Source organism: Cetorhinus maximus, chromosome 12 (assembly GCF_964194155.1).
Source record: "Cetorhinus maximus chromosome 12, sCetMax3.hap1.1, whole genome shotgun sequence".
Classification (NCBI taxonomy): domain Eukaryota; kingdom Metazoa; phylum Chordata; class Chondrichthyes; order Lamniformes; family Cetorhinidae; genus Cetorhinus; species Cetorhinus maximus.
The window spans coordinates 72913539-72939296 of NC_135890.1; the positions used below are offsets into that span (position 1 = coordinate 72913539).

General features: G+C 43.0%; 2 protein-coding genes across 6 annotated transcripts in view; both read left to right on the forward strand.

Annotated features, from left to right (window-relative positions):
- The window catches only part of top3b (DNA topoisomerase III beta), a 64116-nt gene extending 54019 nt beyond the window's left edge, over positions 1 to 10097 (forward strand). For 4 of the 5 annotated variants that reach the window (XM_078553891.1, XM_078553890.1, XM_078553892.1 and 1 more), the window contains 3 exons: positions 2311 to 2411; positions 4929 to 5130; positions 6566 to 10097. In XM_078553891.1, coding sequence (XP_078410017.1) covers positions 2311 to 2411; positions 4929 to 5130; positions 6566 to 7053 — 791 coding nt within the window. In that variant the 3' untranslated portion in view covers positions 7054 to 10097. The remainder of the gene's footprint in view (positions 1 to 2310; positions 2412 to 4928; positions 5131 to 6565) is intronic. The other variant, XM_078553894.1, reaches the window with a different exon arrangement.
- Positions 10098 to 19133: 9036 nt separating this feature from the next.
- The window catches only part of ppm1f (protein phosphatase, Mg2+/Mn2+ dependent, 1F), a 96734-nt gene continuing 90109 nt past the window's right edge, over positions 19134 to 25758 (forward strand). The window contains exon 1 of the mRNA XM_078553896.1: positions 19134 to 19467. Within this exon, the coding sequence (XP_078410022.1) occupies positions 19262 to 19467 (206 nt within the window). The 5' untranslated portion in view covers positions 19134 to 19261. The remainder of the gene's footprint in view (positions 19468 to 25758) is intronic.

Sequence of the window (25758 nt, forward strand, 5' to 3'; positions counted from 1 at the left end):
ACTATGATTAATTGTTAATCTGTTCAATAGTCAGTCACAACAATATGTTTTGTAAGGTTCTCCTCAGACACGGAACCTTAATTCTCTGTTCTGTGCTCCCACCAATTCTCTGTTGGGAGCAGAGCCTTGCAAAATTTTCCCTATGGTCTGAACAGTTACCTATATGTTCACCTGTGGATTTGCCTGAGCAGGAATCTTTCATCTGTTTGCTTATAGGCCATGTTTGCATAAGCCTATTTGTAATTGCAGCACCACCAGTAAAAAGGCAATAGTTACTTTATGGAATGATAGATAATGGGGAGAAGTTTTAATTGCAAAGTTTCATCAAAAGTTTTGCATCAAGAACTTATCAAGACAGGCATCATTACCATCCCCAACTGTACTTATATTCTGAACATCTCTAAGACTGAATGCTCCACAGTGCTCGTAAATTTTTTCAACGGTGAGAAAATTCCATCAATCCCATCTCAACCTGTAGCTTGTAAACTGCAAGGAAATTCACTTCTATACAACAATGAGATTATCCCAGGGCACACATTTGAGAGTTAAAGTGGAGGGAAATGAACAGTCAATAGAAAGCATGCCCAGTTAGTCTGACAGCAGCACCCATCCTTTTCCTATCAACTACCAACTGCAATACTTTTACATAATTTTGCTTAGAGAATTAATTCATCTGCCCTCCCATGCAAAACTGCAAAAGGATGAGACCATAAGGTTATGAAGTTGAGATCATTCCTGATCAATTGAGAAGAATGCAGTTTGAACCTGCACACAATTTTAGCTCCATTGCTGCTCATGACCAGTCTTCTTGCCACCATGTCTACAGGATTTAGGCACTACAGTGGCACTTCTTTCCGTGGTACTTAGTTCAAAATTGTTTATCAAACTGTCTAATGTTTATATGGTGTTAGCTGTGGCTCAGTTGCTAGCATACTTGCTTTTGAGAGAGAAGCTTTTGAGATTAATTTCCTAATCCAGAGACTTGAGCACAAACGTTTAAGCTGATACTCTGGTGCAGCACTGAAGGAGTGCTACGCTGTCAGAAGTGGTGCCTTTCGGATAAAACATTAAATTGAGGCCCTGCCTGCCCTCTTGGGTGGAAGTGAAAGGCCTCATTTCATTTTCTGAAGAAGAGCAGGGGGGTTCTCCCGGTGTTTTGGCCAATACTTATTCTTCCAACAGTATCGGTAAATAAATGATCTGATCGTTTTCACTGCTGTTTGTAGGACTTTGCTGTGCATAACTTGGCCGCTGTGTTACCTACACTACAGTAGTGACCACACTTCAAAGAATACTTCACTGGCTATAATGTACTTTGGGACATCCTGAGATCCAGTGTCCTGTGCATTAGCTCAACAGGTGTCCTGAGCAGGGGCAGACTGCACCCTCCCATGTGGACCTTACTACTCTGGATATTCCACATGACATTCAAGCAAATATGATTATTTGGAGTTCTTGTGGTATCCTGCCAGGATGGAGCAGCTGCAGGAGTAAAAATACCTACTGCTCCTTCTCAGTGGTGTATTGTTAGTGGTTCTGTTTCAGTGGTGTGTTATTCTTCTAGGAGGGAACATTTCTGAATTTCTCCTCTTTATTTGCTTATTCTGCAATCTATTGGGATTAATCCGGGTTACCAAATGGGAGAATCATGCATGCACTTCCTCTTTGTGTTAGCATCTGAGATTTGACTCTCACTGAAGAGTTGTGTTAAAGATGTGCAATTCCTGGGCATCACTAACACTACTCGTCACTGCCAGCTCAGTAAGACAAACCCTTTTTGGTTGCTCTCTCCCAAAGAGGGATTGAAACCACTTGTCATGTCCCACCATTGCCTTAACTGAGATGAGCTGCCTCAGCACAGACTTGGGCCTGTCGGCACTAAATCGGGCTGTGTTTACACACTAGGCCATTGAAGGATTTTCAGAGTGCTTTGCATTCAGTTTTTTTAAGAGCTTTGATAAGCCGAGATGAATGGATATTTTTGGCTGACAATAAGAACCTTTTGCAGATAATAATTCTGCTTTATTGGAATGTAACACTGTACAAAAACAATAATCTGCATCTACAGATTGGAACTGTCCTGCTTGTATCCTGCAATAACGCATTATTTGTCAGTGGGGATATGTCAGAAAAGTATTTCCCTTGGCCAAGATGTTGAAATTATTGCATTTGGACGAAGTTTGAACTGCATTGTAGGTTTGGAAAAGGTTTGCTCTTTGAAAGCCAGTAGAGAATTGGTGCCGGCTTAACCTTCAACCTTCAGTGCCCTTTTGTGGCTATTTTTACTCAGTCTGTTCTCTTACTCTGCAGGTATGGATGAATTAATGGAGGTGTCATTTTCTCCAATTGCTGAGACAGGGAAGCCTCTGTCCCGCTGTGGCAAGTGTCATCGATTCATGAAGTACATTCAGGTTGGTGAAGTGAATGTGTAACTGCAGGAGGGGGTGTAGGTGAGGTGGGTGGGGGAATGGATTGATTTATTTTTAATAATGTCCTGCACAGTGTCTCGAAATTGCATTAGTACCTGTTATCTGTACGATGATCATATGTGCAACAAATGGTGAGGATTTGGAATGCACTGCCTGATAGGGCAGTGTATATGGTGTGCAACTGTAGCCTTCAAAACAAAATTGGATTAAATACTTGAAGGAGAAAATAATTCATATGGGGAAAGATCGGTGTAGTGGGAATAACTAGATTGCTCTTTGAAAGACCCAGCTTTTATTTGATGGGCTGAATGGCCCCATTTTGTGATGTACTGTATGATTCTACATATCTCATTCTCATCATCTTCAGGAACCAAGGAACCCAATGTTTATACTAAGTGACTAAGAAAAGGTAGAATCTTGGGGCAGTAAATTCAGGTTTGTAGTTGGAACGTTTATTTACAGCAACAGGGACAATTATGAATGCCTTATAATGAGAAAAATATAACAGTGATAGTAACGCTGCAGTCAATTTGCACGAGATCCCACAAACAGCAATAAGATAAACAACGACTTACTCTGTTTTGGTGGCAGATAAATGGAAATGGGACACTGAGAATCTGCCTGTCCTTTAAAAAAAATACCAAAGGATTTTTTTTTTTACACAACCAAAGAGCAGACAACGCCTCCATTTAACATCTTATTTGAAAATCGCACCTTCGACAATGCAGCCCTCCTTTTCCATGTGATTTATGTGCTCAGTGTTGTATTCCAAAAAGCCAGTTGGTGAAGGATAGAACTGGAGCCAATCTTTACATACTTTGATATCTATTTACAGACTTGCACATTACAAGCATAGACCTCCTAACCTAGGAACCACAATTTTAGTCTGTGTTTCTTTTTATAGGGGCTCAAATGAATCCCTAGTTAATATCCAGCACCTGCATACTATTAGGCACAATTCATATACAGTTAACACCCAAGTCCTTGAATGGAGATTGATCAAAAGATTCATTTCAGGCATAAATGGTTTAATGAAAGCACTAGACATCAGTCAAAACCCCTGCTGGTGTAAAATCAGAATTCCATTCATGAGAAAGGATCATGTTCCTGAAACATTAAATTATAATTTTATAGATTTTTATTACCTGTTGTGCGTTTCTAGAATTTTCTATTTTTGATTCCTATTTCCAGCATTTCAATTTTTCTTTCTATAAATCCCATTTTCTGTAAATACACAATCTGCTTGTGTTATTCTTTTGTTTATGTATAATTACTGGGCCAGCAAATGTAAGACTAGTACCCTCATACAGTATTACCGGGCAATGAATGGGAATCCAGCAACGATCTCTCTATGGTTATGGAGCAATTTATGGGAGTTCAGGGCTCTCATTCTTTAGTCACTAAGTCCATAAATGGGTGTCCAGGGTTCTAGTATTGTAGTTATCAGGTCAGTGAATGGAAGTCCAAGGCTCTACATGGGATATGGCCAATTGGCCCAACCAGTGCATGCTGGTGTTTTTGCTGCACGCAAGCCTCCTTCTATCTTTCTTCAAATAAATGTATCATCATAACCATCTATTACCTTCTCCCTCAAATGCTTGGCTAGTTTCTCCTTAAATGCATCTAATATTATTTGCTTCAATCTCTCCCTGTAGTAGCAAATTCCAATCCTTACCACTTTTTGGGAGAAATTGTTTCTTCTGAATTCCCTATTGGATTTCATTGTGACCATCTTGTATTGATGGTCTCTCATTATGCTGTTCCCTACAAGAGAAAACATTGTCTGGAACCATTCTATCAAAACTTTTCATGATTTTAAATATTTCTATTAGGTTACCCCTCAGTTGTCTTTTTCAGGACAAAGGAGTCCCAGCCTGTCAGTCTTTTTCTGATATCCATACCCATGCATTTATGGTATCCTTGTTAATCTTCTCTGCAGTCTCTCCAGTGCATCTATATGCTTTTCACGATATGGTGACCAGAACCGCACACAGTTCTCTGTGTGGTCTAACCAGGGTTAGCATAACCTCCCTACTTTTTAATTCTATCCCTCTAGAAATAAAGCCTAGTGCTTGGTTTGCTTTTTTATGGCCTTAGTAGCCTGTGGCAAAACTTTTAATGATTGATGTATTTTTACTCTGAGGTCCCTTTATTCTGTAGTTAGCAGGTCTATGATGGGGCCCTGGGTTGTATTTCTGTAGTTACCAGATCTGTGGATGTTGTCTGGGATTTAATTCTCTAGTTAGTAGGTCTGTGGATGGGTGTCTGGGGTTCGAGTTCTGTAGTTACCAAGTCTACAAGTGGAAATCCAGGCACTAACTCAGCGGTTGATGAGTATGTCAATGAAAATTCAGGCTCCAACACTGTAATTGCTGAGTCTGTATAAAATAGCCCTGGACTTAATGCTTGTAATCCCAGAAGTGGAAATTTTAAGCCCACTTTGCAGTAATAACCTTACTAAGTAATTAGTATTACTAATATTTGATTGTTATCTCCCAGGCCAAACCCAGCCGGATGCACTGTTCACATTGCGATGATACCTACAGCTTACCCCAGAATGGAACCATCAAACTGTACAAAGAGCTCCGCTGCCCTCTGGATGAGTTTGAACTGGTTCTCTGGTCATCTGGTTCCAGGGGGAAGAGCTACCCACTCTGTCCGTATTGCTACAACCACCCACCGTTCCGTGATATGAGGAAAGGTGAGAGAGCTGCCGAAACCAATGCTGACTCCACTCTCTGGTTCATTTTGTTTGGGAGTTTGCCACAAATAGAAAATAATTCTGATCCTCCTTGTTTGTTTGTTTCTATTTACAGTTTTTTCCTTTCCTGAGCATGCTGACTCTAGATGGGGGTATTTCTACAGGTTTCATCAGTACCCAGCCAGGTGGCATTCATAATGTGTGAGCCTGGACAGTGAATACTGGTGGGCTGTTTGACTGTAGTGAATGTCACAGTCATCACCCACACAAGCTAGCCTGTGGGAATTACTGGATAGCATTTTGTCCTATCTTGAAATGGCAACTCAGGCTAAGTGTATCATCCAATTTCTGCACAGGCCAGAGATTGATCCTGGGACCTCCTGATTCAAATGGCTCAGTATTACACCACAGTGTTCTACCACTGGGAAAGGCATATCCACCCTTACGAAAAGGAGTACCTGTTATGCATGCCTGCCCTCATCCTGGTACATGGCCATACCCACAGCTTGGTGTCATACAATCCAGAATGCAGGCACCAGCAAACCTGAAAAGAGCAAAAGATTTGACAAATCAGGAAATAGTGATTGATGATGAGCACAGGCTTTAAAGAACAGAAAATTGTACATGGAAGGGAAAGCTGGGGGTGGAGGAGTTAGGTAAGGAGTTAAGGGAGTTCTCACAAATAACCAAGTTAGTGTGAGCCATTTGAATTGGGCTAGAGTATGTAGGTTGCATATAATTTGTGATTTATTTCTACAATATGATATTTTCCCACTTCAGAATAATGCAGCCTTTTTGTTTGTTTTCGGAGTTTTTAATTTTCATCACCCCCCCCTACACACACACACACACACACAACTGCCTTCTGTTGCCCACATGCTTCCAGTACGTTCCCAAGCTCCTCTTTAGCTGTCAACTGATGGTCATGTGATATTATAGTCGTAATTCTCCTTCCTCCCCTTCATTTTCCTAGCATCTGCTGTGCATTTACATTGAGACATGGTGTAGAGAAAGTATTGAAATCCCTGTGCTTCATTTTGCTTTAGGTTGACATTCCCAAGACACTGTCACCTGGCAGCACAGTCACCAGTGGAGTCCATGGGATATTCATCTCTAGCCATACTTTACCTCATTGGTGGATGAATTCTAAATCAGAGAACTAAGATTTCTTCACATCAGCAATTTAAGATGTATGCAAATTAATGGGAATGTGTGTAAACCTTTATTTTTCCCCAAAGGCACAATTGTAAGAACCCTTAGTGTCAAGAAGACAAAAAACTTGGTCATTCTTGATGTATGGTGTGCATCACTCTATTTAATAGGCGGAGTGTGAATCCTAGGAGTTCAGTGCTCAGGACTGGATGAAAAATATATAGAAATGTTACTGAGAAATAGAAGGTGTACCTTATGACAGGATTGTTCTTCTTTTCTTTAGGAATGGGATGTAATGAATGTACCCATCCAACATGTCAGCATTCGCTTAACCTGCTGGGGATCGTCCAGTGTTTGGAATGCGAGAGTGGTGTTCTGGTCTTTGACCCCACCTCAGGTCCCAAGTGGAAGATGGCTTGTAACAAATGCAACGTGGTGGTACACTTTTTTGAAAATGCCCACAGGGTGAAGGTGTCATCTGAAACCTGCGATGTGTGCGAGGCTGCAATTGTTGACGTGGACTTCAACAAGGCAAAGTCACCACTGCCTGGTGAAGCAACACAGCATTCAGGCTGTGTCTTCTGCGATCCGGTGTTTCAGAACCTCGTTGAGCTTCAGTACGCCAAAATGAAGCACCCAATGCACAGGGGTGGTGGGGGACAGAGCCGAAGACGAGGGCGGGGGAGGGGCAGAGGACGTAGACCTCCAGGCAGGAGCAATCCAAAGAAACCCAAAGACAAAATGGCGGCACTAGCTGCTTATTTTGTGTAGGAATCAATAGGGTCTTGAATAGCCCATATACAGAGGAATTTTTGTTGATGTTAGTTGAGGAATTTGTGGTCTGTTGGTCTCTTCCATTTTGTTTCATTTTTTTTTTGTTTTAAATGAGTTGGAGAAGTTTCCCTAATGGCTGAGCCGGAAAGTGCATGACTCAGTGCAGAACTGGGCCTATCCCTGTTCAATGCTGTCTTAGCTGTTATCATCCAGGGCAGGAATGGGGCATGAGAGTTTCTTTCAGTCCATCTGGGTTGAGAAGGAAATTGGTTGAGCGTTCTTATTCTTCATTACTGTCCAGGAGCTCCTGCTGCATATTACATTTTTGTGAGTATCAGATGAGAACAGGATTGACCTTGACTGCGATGCCCTTCACACTTGTATACATTGCCAACATTGACCATCTTGGCTGATGAATGCAGAATAACCATGCGGATTATTTAAGACAAAGATTTTTTATAATGTGCTGAAGTTGGCATTTAAATGGTAAATTTCTGCAATGTGCAGGAAATAATGATTTAGCCATGGAAAAATATTTTCTAAAGCATGCAGTGAAAGCCATGAGAAACGAACTCAGTCAACTTTGCTGATTCACTGCAGAACATATGTCTATCCTGGTTGCCAGGCATAGTAAGCTGGCACCATTTATAATAGATGAACACTGTGGAGCAGACTCACTTCTGCAATCAATTCACAAAATTGTAGAACACAATCAAATAGTCTAAACATTTTTTTAGGAATATTAAAAAGTAAAAAAACACTTGTATTTATTTAGTGCCTTATCACATCACTCAGAAGCATTCAAAGCATCTCGGACATAATAAATTACTTGAAGTGCAGGAATGCTGGAAATCTGAAATCAAAACAGAAATGGACGGCAAATCAATTAGCATGCAAATAAGGTTAAAGATTCCAATGAATGTTAACATGCCATTTGTTCTTCCACATTGATTAAGCTGCTATATTCCCTGAGACAGATGAGCTGCATTGATCAATTTTCCTCAACTGTGTACACTTTTTAGCTGTCAGGCTGAGCTGTGAAGCCTTACTGTACAGTTACTGCAGCTCCTCTGTGACAATTTAGTTTGTTTTGAACTGGCTGGGAACCATGTGAGGTTTGCTGCTAGACTAGCACTCCTATATAGGAATCTTTCATGATCAGGTTGGGATGACTGGCAGCCTTGAGATTTTATTCTGACACAGTATAGTCCGATGTTTACTAATTTTTGCCAGTGGTCACAGTAACAAACTGGTTTGCTCAAGGGCAGCTTTTAGAAATGCTGTAATACAAGTGATAGGATGGAGAACCCTGCTTTCAATTCTTACAATTTGCTGCTCTCATGGGTAGCTGCTGAGTGAACCCAGGCATTTCCCACAGAGAGTGTAATTTTTCAGGGTTTTTGTCATTTTGACCTAAGAAGGATTTTGGACTAACTTATATAAGATGCTGGCTGCTAGTAAGTTAAATTTGGTCCATAAATGATTAATTCCAACTTGGGATGTGGATTAAATTCACCAGCTGGGACGAGCTGAAGTGGCTAACAATCATGTTTCTCGCTTTCTATATCAGTTTAAGACAATGGTGTTCATTAGTACATTTGGAGATATTCGTTTCTGTAACGTTATAATGGCTTCCGTTTATTAAGCTCAACAGGAGATGGCCAAATAATGTTACTTGAGACTGTTTCATGGGGCCAAAGGGTAGCGGTGATAGTATGGTGACCATGGAATGAGGTAGTTCCTGACTGAGTTACCTCTTGCCCAGTGCTGTTTGCTCACACAGCCATATACTCATGACACTGCAGGTGACTTACTGCAGTTCTGTATACTTGCCTATGCTAACTCACTGCTTAGGCCAGTGAAGTTAGTTCAGCTGCATGTTGGTGTTATGTCTCCTTATTCTGTGTCTCCAACTTGCACAGAGCCTCTTGCTTCTTTTTATCCTTGTGTTGGCATTGAGCCGCCTCTTGCCTGCAATACAAGTTTCAAGCCTCCCATCAAATCAGTTCTAATTATTGGCTAATTGAGGCGTTTGTATATGGAGCAACAGATACCTGGGAGTGAGTTACAGGCTGAAGTTTATTTGAAAAGTTCAAATTATTTACATACAGAATAATGGAATCTAATGATATATAGCTTACCCTTGAATGTTGTCATGTCTGCAGTGGCTGTTTTAGATGCATGTCGCATGTCCTCAATGTGACACATTCACACAAGAATTTGCATTTAAACAATGCTTTTAATGTAGAAAAATGTGCCAAGTTGCTTCAGAAAGGCATAAGGAGAAAAAAATAGTCAAGCCAAAGAAGGAGATATTAGGAGGAATGACCAAAAACTTGGTCGACGAGGTGGGTTTTAAGGTGAACCCTAAAGGAGAGAAGATGGAAAGGCCAGAGGGGTTTAGGGTAGGTTGAGAAGGCATAGTGAATGATTGTTCCTCAATAAAACACAAGTATTGTCAATATAGTCAGTCATCAGGATCCCTGGATCTGAGTTCACATCTATTCAAGTCTGGTGTTTGTAAGAAATCCTATGAGGTTGAGAAAGTCTCAAAGCAGCTCTTTGCAGGTTGTGGGGGGGGCAGGCGGTTGTGCAGTGAAGCAATAACCCCCCCTCTCTAATTCAGCACAAGCACAGCAAGATTGCAGGATAGCATGCATAGAAAATGGAAACCAAGATTGGTATAGTGGGTGCTTTTCTGAGGTTGGTGTTGAGGTACATTGCTGGACACACTGAAAGGAAGTTTGGTGAAATTTGCTACAAAAAATGTATAAAAATGCAATAGTTTTCTGGCAAGCATGCCACTTTATCTATACTTTAACCTCAGATTGTTGAAGCTCTACTTCCAGATAGTAGTTTACTCAGAGTCCCAAATCTTTACCCAACAATGGGCATTACATCCCCTGTGGGCTTGTTTTTTCATCAAGCGCTCTATATCCTGCATTGACCTAGAAAAGGTTTGCCATCTGGAGTAATTTGTGGGAAGTACATCAGCAATACAACAGTGAACTTCCCCAATCAGCCTCCCACATGTAAAAAAAATAAATGTTTATATTAGTTTTCAAATTGCAATGTGTTTAATGGTTAACCAAAATTTTTTGCCCCTGACCTGCATTGCAGATACGGTGGGCATAAATGGAAATATTGCTTAAAGGGAGAAGAAAGAAGAGACAAAAAGTGAAAGATTCAAATCCTTCCTGGAGACAGTGCTACTAAAGCTAAATGTCCTCCTGGGGCACGCTGCATCTGGTGTGATCTGCTATCTTGAGAACGCTCGCAAGGGATACAACCGAAAGCATCCTATCATGATGTCACGCAGCCCAATCAGCTGCTGTGACACCTTTTTACCAAATCTGGACCATGAAGATTCATTCAACAAATGTGCTCTGTTCACAAAACATTCGGGCATTCGGCTATAAGATGGGTCCCCTGCTGTTGGGACTCCCTCACTTGAACGCATTCAGTGTCCTCTATTTCAGCATGTCAGACATCCTGGAGCTTCGTGGTGGATATGCGTAGTAGGCTCATTATAGTCGAGAAAAATACCTCATCTTCTCATGTCAATGTAGAATCGAGGGCGACAGCGTGGTTGACCGTGGCTCTGGAGAGAGCATCAGACATAGTTTGAGACTTCCCTGGATCATAGACGGCTGTATGTTTGTACCACTTCAACGATTTTACCTCCAGTTGAATGTGGATGGGCATTTTAACAATCTCCATGGATTTGAGAAGTGTTATGAGGGGCTTGCGGTCTGTTTCCACCTGGAAGGGCAGCCTCATCAGGTAATTAGAAAAGCGCTCAACCACCCATGTGCCTCTTTCCCAATAGTGGAATACCTTCGTTCAGTCTCCATGATGGCTCCACAAGCAAACTAGACAGGTTTTCTATTCCCATTCTTTTGCAGCTGGATGAGAGGTAAGTGGAAGAACGTTAGCAGTGGCGGCAGTAGGCAAAGTGGTGTCATGTTTCAGGACATCTGAGGAGACTAGTCAACCTTTAATGGATTGAATGGCCTTGAATTGTTTAGTGCCCCAGAACCATTGTTGGCCCTTCCGCAGGAGGTCTCTTAAGGGTTCTATGAGTGTGGCCAAGTTAAGGATAAACCTTCCCACTTGGTTTACCATCCCAAGGAAACGTTGAATGTCAATAATGCACGTTGGTTTGGGAAACTCAGTAATGGCATGTTTTTTTTTGTGGATTGACTGTAATTTCATGGCATTAGATAATGTGCCCTAGGAATTTTATGTTGGCCCTGGTGATCTCACACTTGTCGTTCAAGGTGAGGCCTGTTTCCTGGAGAGCGGTGAGCACCTCTTTTGTGTCCTGCTCTTGTAGAGGGATGTATGAGGATGTAGCCTATATGGCAGATAACACCTTGTTTGTCCTCAAGGATTGTTGACATGGTATGTTGGAATATCTCAGGGGCAGACAGAAAGCTGAAAGGGAAGCAGTTAAAGCAAACTTAACTGAAGGGGATGATAAAGGTGGTCAGCAGCTTAGATTCCTTGTGGAGGGTATTTGCCAAGACTCGCTGTTCGCATTAAGCTTAGTAAAAAGTAAAAACACTATTGGTGAGATTGGCCAAACTGTTGTTCAATGACTTCCCTCTGTACGGCTTTATTAAGCTGAGTAAGATCCAGTTGGAGCTGGCATTGTCCTTGGGAATGGTGACCAGACCGGAACACCAGTGGGTTAATTGTGTGACTGGAGAAATAACGTCCCTATGTAACGAGGTCAATTTCCTGCTTAACCTTAGGCAATAAGGGGGGCGTGGCACCCTCCCAGGGGTGAACAGGCACACTGGCATGGCGTCTGGGAGCAGAGAAAGATTAGCTTCCCTAGCCCTTGAAAAAGTTGGGAAATTCTTGGTGCAATGTGACTCTGGTGCCCAATGGAAGAACTTCATCGACTTTCTGTATGATGTCTAACTGTATGCGTGTGTTCCTGCTAATTAGGGAAATGCTTTAGGTCCAAAGGATATAAAGGGTCTCTGATTTGTCACTGCTTGTGGCATAGTGTGGCTGTAATCTGACCCTTAACATGTAGGTTTGTTCCTCCCGGCCTCTGGAGTTTTATATTGGAAAGCTGAACAGGAATTGTGTGGAGCCATACAAGGTCATCAGCCAGCATTGATACCCCTGTGCCTGTGTCAAGTTTGAAGCGTGTGGGAAACCCTCTGACCTCTAAATTGATGGACCAGAAGTTCTGGGAATGCTGATGAATTTTGCCGCGGAAGTTTGAGATAGGTGTTATTTTCTCTTGGTGCTGACATTTGCCCCATTTGCTGGAGACTCTAATTGAGCAGAAGCACTGGAAATGTCACATCCTGCTGCATCTGAAACACTCAGTGCCCCTTGCTGGGAAATCCTACCATCTGCTATTCTTTCTCGCCACAGCGCTGACATTTCAAAATGGTGGCAGACTGGTTTCCCACTTTTTGTACCATTTTGGTGGGCTTTGGCATGAGCAGAGTTACCAAGTTTGGGCCTGCAGGACAAGTGGACTTTATTGGCACCTTGGTTTATAGTGAGGTGATGGACTGAATTTGCTTGGGTGGGACGGGCTGACTGATACGATCCTGTGTTGAGGACTGTTGTCAGTAAGGATTAGATATTGGGCTGGAGTGGTCAGGAGCAAGTGAACAACCTCATCTGAGACACGGGAGACATGATCACAGCATGTTCGCCCTGCAGCAGCGTCCCTTAGCACTCAAATTTGAGTTAAAATCCACAGAGGTGTAGTTGAACCTCTGGGTATCAAAGACCTGATTCGCGTCCAGCCCCTCAAAATGGAAAGAACCAACCTGAATTGGCCATGTGTGGGTGAAAAAAACCTGAGGCCGGTCGGAACTGCAGATCTGTGTGTGGATCTTTGAGGCTTGGAAATGGGCGGGACAGGGGCAGTGACTATTCTCGCCATCACTACCTTTGCTGAGAGTGTCACCAAGATGCCTGACGAGACCATGAATCATGGTCGTCTTGGACCATGGGCGTTCATTGCATGGCACCAACTATTGACTAAATTGGTGCTGCCACCATGTTGTAGAATGTAGTAAGTCTGAATTTGAAGGAAGAGCTGTAAGCGTATCAGGGTATTTACTTAAAAACTAGTTTATTTACACTATTTACAGTATGCACATAGTGGGTTTCAGGGAAGGCACATCTCCCCACAGGGATGCCTGTCTACTACCTTGAGTATCCAGCACCTGACTGCCTGATGTCAGCGCTACATCATCATGTACATCATAGATTAGCATATCGTTTCTGTTAACCCTTTATATTAAATGCACTAGTGTTGCTTATAGGGCCAGGTACCCATCTTTCAGATAAAGTGATTTTGATGAACCTCTGCTGTTGCAAAATGTCTGAAAGTACACTGGAGTGTTTTTGGACGTGTTGAGGTGCGTTTCTGGATTTGGTAAGAAATGTTGCTGCATCCTCACAGATGAATCATACTAAACATTCTTTTAGTGTGCTCAGCAATGTATCTCAACCCAAACCTTAGAAAAATATCTCCTACTATACCGGTCTTGATTATTTTCTATTTTCCACACATGCCATCCTGTAACCTAAGTGTGATTGCTAAATCAGATGTGATTTTGTGCAGTGATGCACTAAGAGCTGTGATGAGACTTCCTCAACTTCTTTCACAAACATCTGTCTCCACACAATGCGAACTCAGATCCAGGGGTCCTGTTGATTGACTAGATTGACATATTTGTTGGTGAACAGTCATTCACTATGCTTTGTCAAGCCTCCCTAAAGCCTGCAACAGGAATAGGGACTGAAGATGCAATGTCTCTGGGTCTGCCGCACAACAGGGAGATGGAACAGAGGCTGTAGAGAGGACAAGCCGTGTGATGCCTTCTGTCAAGTTGGAGCCAGATTCTTCCATGCTTCTTAACAGTTACAGGAGGCTGTCTGGCAGGCCAGCCAATGCACCCAGTATCTTGTGTGCGCCCAACCGCATTCTCCTGTATGCTGCCCCGTCAAGTTCCTGACCTGAGTTCCCAGTCACAGAACTAATCTGCGATCTTGTCCTCTAGTGACCTGGCACATGAACCCCTGGCATGGCTGTTGTTCAATGGCTCACCACCTATGGATCCCATCTCTATAGTAGCCTCTAAGGTGCGTGCAGTGCCAGGATCTGAGCTGGTGCTGAGTGTCAAATCAAGTCTCAGGGCCTCTTTATCAGTGGTGTGGTGTTGCACTCTCTTCTGGGGCTCAGAAGGGGATGTTGAGGTGAAAGAAGAAAGCAAGAGGTCCATAGCAGAATGAGGGCAAGCTGGGAGTTGAGAAGGGGCACAAGGCAGGAATGTACCATCATCCCCAATCAACTCAATGTCATAGTCTCTGTCACAGCCAGCCTGAAGATGCAGAGAACCATCTCCTCCATAAGGCTCAGGTCCCACTGCACTGGTTTGTTTCCTTCTATTGTATGCCACCTTGGCCACTGGGTCATGACTTCCTCGGCGTCCATACTTCTGCTGCAAGTACACCTGCAAGTGAGATATGAAGATGGCGGACATTGACACTGACAAGTTGCTGACAGCCGTGACCTTTGGAGGTGGACTATTTGAAAGAGGTGAGCAGAAACGAAAAGCTCAGCTGGCCAAGAGAGACCAGAGAAAACAGGTCAGCAAATCGTGCACCTTCTAATTAAGTTGTCTTTGGTACTGCTGCCTTGGGGCTATAGGCTATGAATTGAACTCCCTGGCCACTTGCTCCCAATCCCTTCTGAGGGTTGTCCATAGGGGCCTCCTGACATCCTCACTTGGAGCCTTGGTGCTTCTCTTTCTGTTTAACTCCACCACTGCAGCACACTCTCTGCTTTGGTGTTTGATTTTCCTTGTTTAGAAATTGCTGCAATTGTATTCAGCAGCAGCCTCCTGTCATTCTGTGCATCTTCCCTTTAAGGCTGGCTAGATTACGTGCTATTTCGTGAATGCCTCTGCATTCTCTGCTGTGCCTGACCCTACAATCAGCTAAATGAGGTAGCAGCGCACCGGAACTGATATTGGCAGTTCACTCCTGTGCCCAAATAACTTGCAAACCAATTTTTAGCCCAAAGCATTTCAGTGTAAAGAACAATCGTTCAAAAACTGACACTTCTCAAAGGAGTATTCTTGGGATCCTGCTGCTGCTTTAATCTCCGCTGTGCTCTTGTGTCTTCACTGTTCTCACTCTCTCAATGATTGTTATTGTTCATTCCTTGGAGTTTTGCAATTCAGCTTTCTTGCATAATCCAACATATAATTTCTCATGCTCAGACTAGTTATCTAGGTGCATGTTTGAACTTGTACATTCTTGTGCTGACCCAGGCTAATACTTTTGGGACACTGGTTCAAATCCCATCATGGCAGCTGGTAGAATTTAAATTCTAATCTCTGTAATGGTGACCATAAAACTATCATTGTCGTAAAAACACGTCTGATTCACTAATGTCCTTTAGGGAAGGAAATCTGCTGTCCTTACCTGGTCTGGCCTACATGTGAGTCCAGACCCACAGCAATGTGGTTGACTCTTAACTGCTTTCTGAAATGGTTTAGCTAGCTACTCAGTTCAAGGGCAATTAGGGATGGGAACAAATGCTGGCCTTGCCTGCGATGCCCACATCCCACAAAAGAATACATTTTTAAAATGTGGGTGTACCTACACCACGTGGACTGCAGCGATTCAAGAAGGCAGTTCACCACCACCTAGCCAGCAACGCCCACGTCCCATGAATGAAAAAAAATTGTACCAGTATTTCTGATGGACAAAATCATCTGCACAAACTACAATCATCTCCTGAGATTTTTGCTCTATTCCTTTGATTTTACAGCTCCAGCTCCTATTTGCTCTTTTTATTGCTATGCAGATTGCTTCAGTTATCTATCCACTACTACCCCAAATTTCCTTTCCAGACTCCAATCTTTACTCTGAGCCGCAAAGAGAACTGAAGGGTGGATTTTCAGGTCAGAAACCGGAAAGTATGGGTTTCTCAGATGTTATACTGAAATTAACCACAGTATGTCTTTTAAAATTGTTCAACATGTTACCCTGCCCAACAGCCAGTCAGATAGATTGCTATATAAAAACAAAAAACTACTGTGGATGCTGGAAATCCAAAACAAAAACAGAATTACCTGGAAAAACTCAGCAGGTCTGGCAGCATCGGTGGAGAAGAAAAGAGTCGACGTTTCGAGTCTGTTGAAGGGTCATGTGGACTCGAAATGTCGACTCTTTTCTTCCCCACCGATGCTGCCAGACCTGCTGAGTTTTTCCAGGTAATTCTGTTTTTGTGATAGATTGTTAGCCTGCCAATCATGTGGGAAAGCCACTGACACTAGCTTTATATCCCAGCTTCACTAATTGAATTTGTGGTGGGATTTGAACATTGAACGAACAAGTCCAGTGACGTTACCACTAGCCCACCATCTCCCCACTGGGTCATAAGGTGCCGTTGGGGTCATTTACACAGAAGACAAACATGAGAAAAGAAACAGGAGAAGGCCGTATGGCCCCTTAAGCCTGTGCCACCATTCAACAAGATCATGGCTAATTTTTGACTTCAATTCTGCCTTCCAGCCTGACTGCCATATCCCTTAATTCCCGTTGAGTCCAAAAACCTATTGACCTTAACTTTGAATATAATCAACAACTGAGCATCCACAGTCCTCTGGGGTAGAGAATTCCAAAGATTCACAACCCTCTGAGTGAAGAAATTTCTCACCTCAGACTTAAATGATCAACCCCTTACCCTGAGACTATGCCTATGGGTTCTAGACTCTCCAGCCAGAGAACAACCTCTCAGCATTCAACCTGTCAAGCCCCCTAACAATTTTAAGTTTTAACGAGGCATAGACTATTTTCTAAATGGGGAGAGAATTCAGAAATCTGGAGTGCAAAGGGACTTGGGAGTCCTAGTCCAGGATTCTCTTAAGGTTAACTTGCAGGTTGAGTCGGTAGTTAGGAAGGCAAATGCAATGTTGGCATTTATTTCGAGAGGACTAGAATATAAAAGCAGGGATGTGCTGCTGAGGCTTTATAAGGCTCTGGTTAGACCACATTTAGAATATTGTGAGCAATTTTGGGCCCCATATCTCAGGAAGGAAGCTCTGGCCCTGGAGAGGGTCCAGAGGAGGTTCACGAGAATGATCGCAGGAATGAAAGGCTCAACATTTGAGGACTCTGGATCTATACTAGATGGAGTTTAGAAGAATGAAGGGGGATCTGATTGAAACTTACAGAATACTGAAAGGCCGCACAGAAAGCTGTGGAGGCCAGGTCATTGAGTGTATTTAAGACCGAGATAGATAGGTTCTTGATTGGTAAGGGGATCAAAGGTTATGGGGAGAAGGCGGGAGAATGGGGTTGAGAAACTTATCAGCCATGATTGAATGGTGGAGCAGACTCGGGCCAAATGGCCTAATTTCTGCTCCTATGTCTTATGGTCTTATGATATCACCTCTCATTCTTCTAAACTTGAGAGTATAAGCCAAGAAAAATCTATGGCATAGATAAATGGCAATGTGTTTAATATAGTCACAGAGGATGGAGCCTTTAATTTCAAAGGAGTGTGAATGTATGGAGGCGGTGGGTCTGGCAGAAAGCTAGAGAAAGTTGGACAAGCGCCTGAACAAAAGCAGTAATGAGGGTTATGAGAAGTGCTCATACGTTTCCCAGATACAGGAACCAGCCAGATAGTCTGCAAGGGTCTTTCCTGATCTTATAAATTCCTTTTGTATTTGGACATCTGGCACATAAATAGTGCAGTGGGGTTGGGTGTTATAGGGGGGTTAAATGTTTTAACTTTTGCAGAGGAACAGCTGCTTCATTTATAAACTAAGTTAGAAATTTCAGCTCTAGGGAAAACAAGACATTTCTATTTACCCTATAAAATCATGTTCCATTCGGATAAAGGTGTTCAAAATCAGGAGAGGTATGGACAGAGCTCTGAAAAAGAGTCATACGGACTCAAAATGTTAACTCTGCTTCTCTCTTCACAGATGTTGCCAGACCTGCTGAGTTTTTCCAACATTTTCTGTTTTTATTCCGGATTCCCAGCATCTGCAGTATTTTGCTTTTATCTCCAGGATCCTAGGAGGGCAGACCTGGAGGTGTCTCCTCCATCCCCTTGTCAGTCAGTTGTGGGTCGAGACCAGGAAATGATCTTGACTCACACTCATAACCTAAGGACAGAAGATTCCACCCTGTAAGTGCTAATCACCTAGTCCCACCACCACCAAACGCCCCACCCCCCCTCATCCTTTCTCGGAACCCCTGCAAACATTTTCTCTAAAATTCCCCCAGTCCAGTCTTGAATTGCACCTCTGCAAGTCTGGGAAGATTCCACTTGCAAAGAGCTGGCATGGATGCAATAGGTTGATAGCCTCCTTCGGTGCAATTACCATTCTATGAGATATATCCCTGTAAGTCTATAGGAACAGGAAGAGGCCATTCAGTCTCTGCCATTCAATTCATGGCTGATCTGTACCTCAACTCTATGTAGCTGTATTTGTTCCATATCCCTTGATGCCCTTCCGCCTATTAAAGATCTGTCGGGCTCAGGCTTGAAATTTTCAGTTAACCTATTCCCCACCGTTATGCGGGGTGAAAATTCCTGATTTCCATCGCATCTTTGCTAACTGGGTGAGGACGCTGGTATGTTTGTGTATATATATATATATGTGTGTCTTGGTGTAGAACCAGTCACAGACGATGAGGTCGAATTCACTTGGTTTTAAAATTATTTTTAAACTGGGGAGGGGAATCGATCTATCGAGATTTTCGCGCACAGTAATGGCCAACCGCACCTGATCATACGTCTCCTAAGCAGAGCACGTGCGTTGCACAGGGGTGGAACATGCGAGGCAGGGTAACCAGAGCGCATGCGTTAGACAAGGTGGGCGGGGCGAGGCCGGGTAACCGAAGCGCATGCGTTAGAAGGAGTGGGGGGCGAGACTGGGTAACCGGAACGCATGCGTTAGACGGAGGGGGCGGGGCGAGGCGAGGCTGGATAGCCGGAGCGCATGCGTTAGTAGTGATGGGTGGGGCGAGGTACGCTTAACGGAAGTGCATGCGTTAATGGGGAGGTGGGCTGAGCTGATATAGTGCACCTGCGCAGTCTGGCTGCCAGCGGGTGGCTGACAGTTGGAGGCGCGTGAGCTGTCGGTTAGTCCGGCCCTGGCAGTGACCGCTAACAACGTGGGATGAAGCAGCCATGACCGCCACGCTGGAAAAGGGCTGGCCGGTGGTGGCACCGGACGACAAGGAGGTGCAGCGGCTCTTGGACTTTTTCGTGCAGGAGTTCCCGACTCCCCTAGGCCCCGATGACTCGTTACCCGTTCGCCTGCAAAGCCCGAAACTGAGCTGGGAGGAGGTGGAGGGGGAATGTGCCGAAATGGGACAGAAGTTGCTGCGGGACAGGTGAGGGCGCAGGCTAGGGGGGATCCGACTTCTGTATTCGCAGCCCGCTTCCCCCGATAAACAGCAGTGGCACGTTTACTCTGAGCTACCACCATCAGATTTATGGTCAGGGTTACTCAGCCAGGGAGCTGTATGGAATGCATCAGATGTTCGACAAATCTATTAGAGTTCTTTGAGGATTGAACAAATAAGGTGGATAAAGAGGAGCCAGTCGATGTAGTGTGCTGTATTTGGAGATCCAAAAGGCATTTGATGCGTTGTTAAATAAAGGATTGTGACAGAGGAGCTCATGGTGTTGGGTGTGATATATTAGCATGGATAGAGGAATGGCTAAGTCGCAGAAAACAGAGTTGGGATAATGAGTCTTTTTCAGGATAGTAAACTAACTAGTGGGGTGCTACGGAGATCAGTGTTGGATCCTCAGCTATTTACAATCAATGTAAATGACTTGGATGAAGAGACTGACTATTGTAGCCAAATTTGCTAATGATACAGAAGAAAGCAACTTGTGAGGAGGATGCAGAGGGTTTGCAAAGGGATATCGATAGGGTAAGTGAGGGGGCAAAGATTTGGCAGATGCAGTATAATGTGGCAAAATGCTACTAGTCCACTTTGGAAACAATCGGAATACGAAACACAAAGCTAGCATGTACAGCAAATGACAAGTGAAGAGGGCACTCAGTGCATGCTGCCTCCAAGCTATGTTAACTCTCTTATAATGATGTAGCTCTTCCTTGAGGCTTTTCCCTGTCTGGTTGCTGTGTAACTACAATGCTGAAAAAAAAACATTTTTATTAAGAGCTTCCATCTGACTGAGGAGGCCTCAGGCCAATCCACATCCAACAACCTGCTGTGAAAACTCTGGTCACATTTTGACAGCTGTGACAAATTGCACCACAGCAGCTGAGACAACCCACAACATTCTAAAGCAATCAACAATATTCTAAATAAAACAACCCACAACATTTTTTTAAAAGTCAACTTATCCTCTCTCTTTTAAAAGATTCCAGGATCTGGATTTGCATTTTTGCCAAAAATTAATCTGTTTTTCCTTGGGCTGTACTGTACACCAAGTTTCATTGAAATCTGTTCTTGAGTGGTAATAACAGATCTACTCTTTAAGACAGATGAGCAGGAATTTCTTCTGAGGGTTAAGTAGTGGAGGCTGGATCATTGTCATCTACCAGGGAGGCAAGGGTTATGGGGGGCAGACAGGAAAGTGGAGTTAAGACCACAATCAGATCAGCCATTATCTTACTGAATAGTGGAGCAGGCTCGAGGGGCCAGTCTGTAGATCCTGCAAGGTTAAAGGGCAGAGGAGCAACACCATTCCTGCATTTTCTTTCTTAAACCAATTTGAACCATGAAAAACACTGCTTGAACTGTGACAGAAACGGGGGCTAGCAGCATATAGGGCCATAGTACAAACGAATGTGTAGAAAGACAAGCCTAAAGACAGTATCTGAATGCATGGAGCATTCGCAGTAAGGTAGACAAATTAACAGGTTAAGGATATCTCACCTGGGCTGCAGAGGAACTTGGAGTGGGAGGGGAAAGATCCAGTTGTTGTGGTCCACATAGGTACCAACGATACAGGTAGGACGAGGAAAGACGTTCTGCTGAGGGAATACGAGCAGCTAGGGGCTAAATTAAAAAGCAGAACCAAATAGGTGGTAATCCCCGGATTACTACCTGAGCCACGAGCTAATTGGCACTGGGTCAATAAGATTAAAGAGGTAAATGCGTGGCTGAAAGATTGGCGTGGGAGAAATGGGTTCAAATTCATGGAACATTGGCACCTGTACTGGGTAAAGAGGGAACTATTCTGTTCGGACGGTCTCCACTTGAATCATGCTGGGACCAGTGTCCTGGCGAATCGCATAACTAGGGTTGTAGATAGGGCTTTAAACTAAGTAGTGGGGGGGCGGGTTCAGTTGCATGGAAATATAAAAAATCAAAGTTTAAGGAGAGGGTAAGAGTGCAGGTTGGTGATGAGGCTGATTGTTGCCAAAAAATGAAAGGAAGGGACAGAGTATGTGAACGCCATATTGCACCAAAGAATCATATAAGAGTAGGGAAAATTGACAGGGCAAACTTAAAGGCTTTGTATCTGAATGCGTGCAGCATTCAGAATAAAACTGAGTTAACAGGGCAAATAGAGATTAATAGGTATGATTTGGTGGCGATTACTGAAATGTGGTTATAGGGAGAACAGGTTTGGGAGTTGAATATCCAAGGGTACTCAGTGTTTTGGAAGGGCAGGCAGGAAGGAAAAGGAGGTGCTTTGTTGGTAAAGGAAGAGATCAGTGCTATAGTGAGGAATGATATAGGCACTGAAGAGCAAGACGTAGAGTCAGTCTGGGTAGAAATAAGAAATAACAAGGAAAATAAGTCCCTGGTGGGAGTAATCTATAGGTCCCCAAACAGTAGTTCAGCAGTAGGGCACAGTATAAACCAGGAAATACTGGGAGCATGTAAAAAAAGCACGGCAATAATCATGGGTGATTTTAATGTGCGTATAGACTGGACTAATCAAATTGGCAAGGGTAGCCTCGAGGGAGAGTTCATAGAGTGTATTAGAGATTGTTTCTTGGAGCAACATGTGGTGGAACCAACCAGGGAGCAGGCTATTCTGGATTTGGTTTTGTGTAATGAGATGGGATTAATTAATCTCATAGCAAAGGATCCTCTAGGGAAGAGTGATCACAGCATGCTAGAATTTCAAGTTCAGTTTGAGAGCGAGAAACTTGAGCCCCACACTAGTGTTTTGGAGTTAAACAAAGGTAACTACATAGGCATGAGGGTAGATTTGGCCCTAGTGGACTGGGCAGGAAGACTACAAGGTAGGACAGTTGATGAACAGTGGCAGATATTTAAGGAGATATTCAATTCCTCCCAAGTAAAATATATTCCAAAGAGGAAGAAAGATGGTAAGAGGGGGAAAAAGCATCCATGGCTAAGTAAGGAAGTTAAAAATAACATAAAGGTAAAAACTAAGGCATACCAAATTGCAACGGTCAGTGGCAGGCTGGAAGATTGGGAAACTTTTAAAGATCAACAACGGGTTACTTAAAAAAATAATAAAAAGAGCAAAGGCAAATTATGAAAGAAAACTAGTGCAAAATGTAAAAACTGATAGCAAAAGCTTCTACAAGTATATAAAAGGAAAGAGAGTAGCGAAAGTGAATGTTGGTCCCTTGTAGGATGAGACTGGGGAATTAATAGTGGGGAATGCAGAAATGGCAGAGATGCGTAATCAATATTTTGCCTCAGTTTTCACGGTGGAGGACACAAGTACCACCCCAATAGTAACAGGTAGTGCAGAGGGTATAGAGAAGGAGGAACTTAGAACAATCACCATCACTAGAGAAAAAGTACTGAGCAAACTATTGGGATTAAAGGGTGATAAGTTCCCAGGATCTGATAGCCTACATCCCAGGGTCTTAAAGGAAGTGGCAGCAGAGGTAGTGGATGCATTGGCTATAATATTCCAAAATTCCCTGGATTCTGGAAAGGTTCCAGTGGGTTGGAAAAATGCTGATATATAACGCCCTTATTCAAAAAGGGGGAGGCAGAAAGTAGGAAACTATAGAGCAGTTAGTTTAACATCTGTCATTGGGAAATTGTTGGAATCCATTATTAAGGAAGTAGTAATGGGGCATTTGGAAAATCAAAATGCAATCCATCAGAGTCAGCATGGTTTTATGAAGAGTAAATCGGGTTTGACTAATTTGCTAGAGCTCTTTGAAGATGTGACAAGCAAAGTGGATAATGGGGATCCTGTAGATGTCGTATATCTGGACTTCCAGAAGGCCTTTGATAAGGTGCCGCATAAAAGATTAATATACAAGAAAAGATCACACGGAGTTAGGGGTAATATATTAGTTTGGATAGAGAATTGGCTAACCAACAGAAAGCAGAGAGTTGGGCTAAATGGGTCTTTTTCTGGATGGCAAGCTGTAACTCGTGAGGTGCCACAGGGTTCGGTCCTTGGGCCCCAACTATTTACAATCTATATTAATGACTTGGATTCAGGGATAGAAGGTACTATAGGTAAATTTGCAGATGACACCAAAATAGGTGGGAAAGTAAGTTGCAGTGAAGAAATAAGAAATTTACAAATGGATATGGACAGGTTAGGTGAATGGGCCAAAATTTGGCAGATGGAGTTTAACATGGATAAGTGTGGGGTTATCCATTTTGGTCGGAAGAATAAAAAGATGACTTATTATTTAAATGGAGAGAAACTTCAGAATGCTTCAGTGCAGAGGGACCTGGGTGTCCTCGTGCATGAATTGCTGAAAACTAGCATGCAGGTAATAAGGAAGGCAAATGGAATTTTGGCATTTATTGCTAAAAGAATAGAGTATAAAAATAGGGAAGTGTTGCAGCTGTACAAGGCATTGGTGAGACCGCACCTGGAGCACTGTGCACAGTTTTGGTCCCCTTATTTGAGGAAGGATGTAATTGCATTGGAGGCGGTTCAGAGGAGGTTCACTAGATTGATTCCGAGACGCGGGGCTTGTCTTATGAGGAGAGATTGAGCAGCTTAGGCCTCTACTCGCTAGAGTTTAGAAGGATAAGAGTAGATCTAATTGAAGTATATAAGATGCTAAAGGGGATAGATAAAGTAGGCGTGGAGCAGATGTTTCCCCTTGTGGGGCATTCTAGAATGAGAGGCCATAGTTTTAGGCTAAGGGGTGGTGGACTTAAATCAGAGATTAGGAGGAATTACTTTTCTCAAAGGGTCGTGAATCTGTGGAATTCACTACCTCAGAGTGCAGTGGATGCCAGGACGCTGAATAAATTTAAGGAGGAGATAGACAGAATTTTAATTAGTAACGAGTTGAAAGGTTATGGGGCGAGGGTGGGAAATTGGAGTTGAGGCCGAAATGAGATCAGCCATGATCGTATTGAATGGCAGGGCAGGCTCGAGGGGCTGAATTGCCTACTCCTGCTCCTAGTTCTTATGATCTATGTAACAGCGCAAATAGATGTAAACGAGTATGATATGATTGCGATTACGGAGACATGGCTGCAGGGTGACCAAGGCTGGGAACTGAATATCCAAGGGCACTCTATTTAGGAAGGACAGGCAAAAAGGAAAAGAAGATGGCGTGGCATTGTTAGTTAAGGATGAAATCAGTACAATAGTGAGAGAGGATATTGGCTCAGAAAATCTAGATGTAGAATCACATGGGTGGAGCTAAGAAGCAACAAGGGGCAGAAAACATTAATGGGAGTTGCCTATAGGCCTCCAAAAAGTATTAGTAAGTTAGGGGATGGTATTAAGCAGGAAATTAGAGATGCATGTAACAAGGGTGCAACAGTAATCATGGGTGACTTTAATCTACATATAGACTGGGCAAACCAAATTAGCAATAATATTGTGGTGGATGAATTGCTGGAGTGTGTACGAGATTTTTTTTTAGACCAGTACGTTGCGGAACCAACTAGGGAACAGGCTATCCTAGATTTGGTTTTGTGCAATGAGAAGGGGTTAATCAGTAATCTTGTTGTGCAGGGTCCTTTAGGGAACAGTGACCTTAACATGATAGAATTCTTCCTTAGGTTGGAAAGTGAAGTAGTCCAATCCAAAACTAGGGTCCAAAATCTAAACAAAGGAAACTACAAAGATATGAGGTGTGAGTTGGCTGCGATAGATTGGGGAACTTCATAAACATGCATGACAGTGGATAGGCATGGCTAATATATAAGGAATGAATGTATGATTTGCAACAGTTACATATTCCTTTCTGGCACAAAAACACAATAGGAAAAGTGGCCCCGCCATGGCTAACAAAAGACATTAAGGAGACATAAGATCCAAAGAGGAGTCATATAAAGTTGCTAGAAAAAGTAGCAATCCTGAGGATTGGGAGCAGTTTAGAATTCAGCAAAGGAGGACCAGGAGATTGATTAAGAGGGGAAAAATAGAGTATGAGAGTAAACTTGCAAGGAATATAAGAGGACTATAAAAGCTTCTATAAATATGTAAAAAGAAAAAGATTAGTGAAGACAAATCTAGGTCCCGTACAGTCTGAAACAGGAGAATTTAAAATAGAGAACAAGGCAGAGCAATTAAACAACTACTTTAGTTCTGTTTTCAAGGAGGAAGATACAAATAACTTCTCAGATATACCAGGGAATCAAGGGGGAATCTCGTGAGGAGGAGGAATTGAAGGAAATTAGTATTACTTAAAAAAAAAAGTGATGGAGCAATTAATGGGACCGAAAGCTGATAAATCCCTAGGGCCTGATAATCTACATCCTAGGGTACTAAAGGAGGTG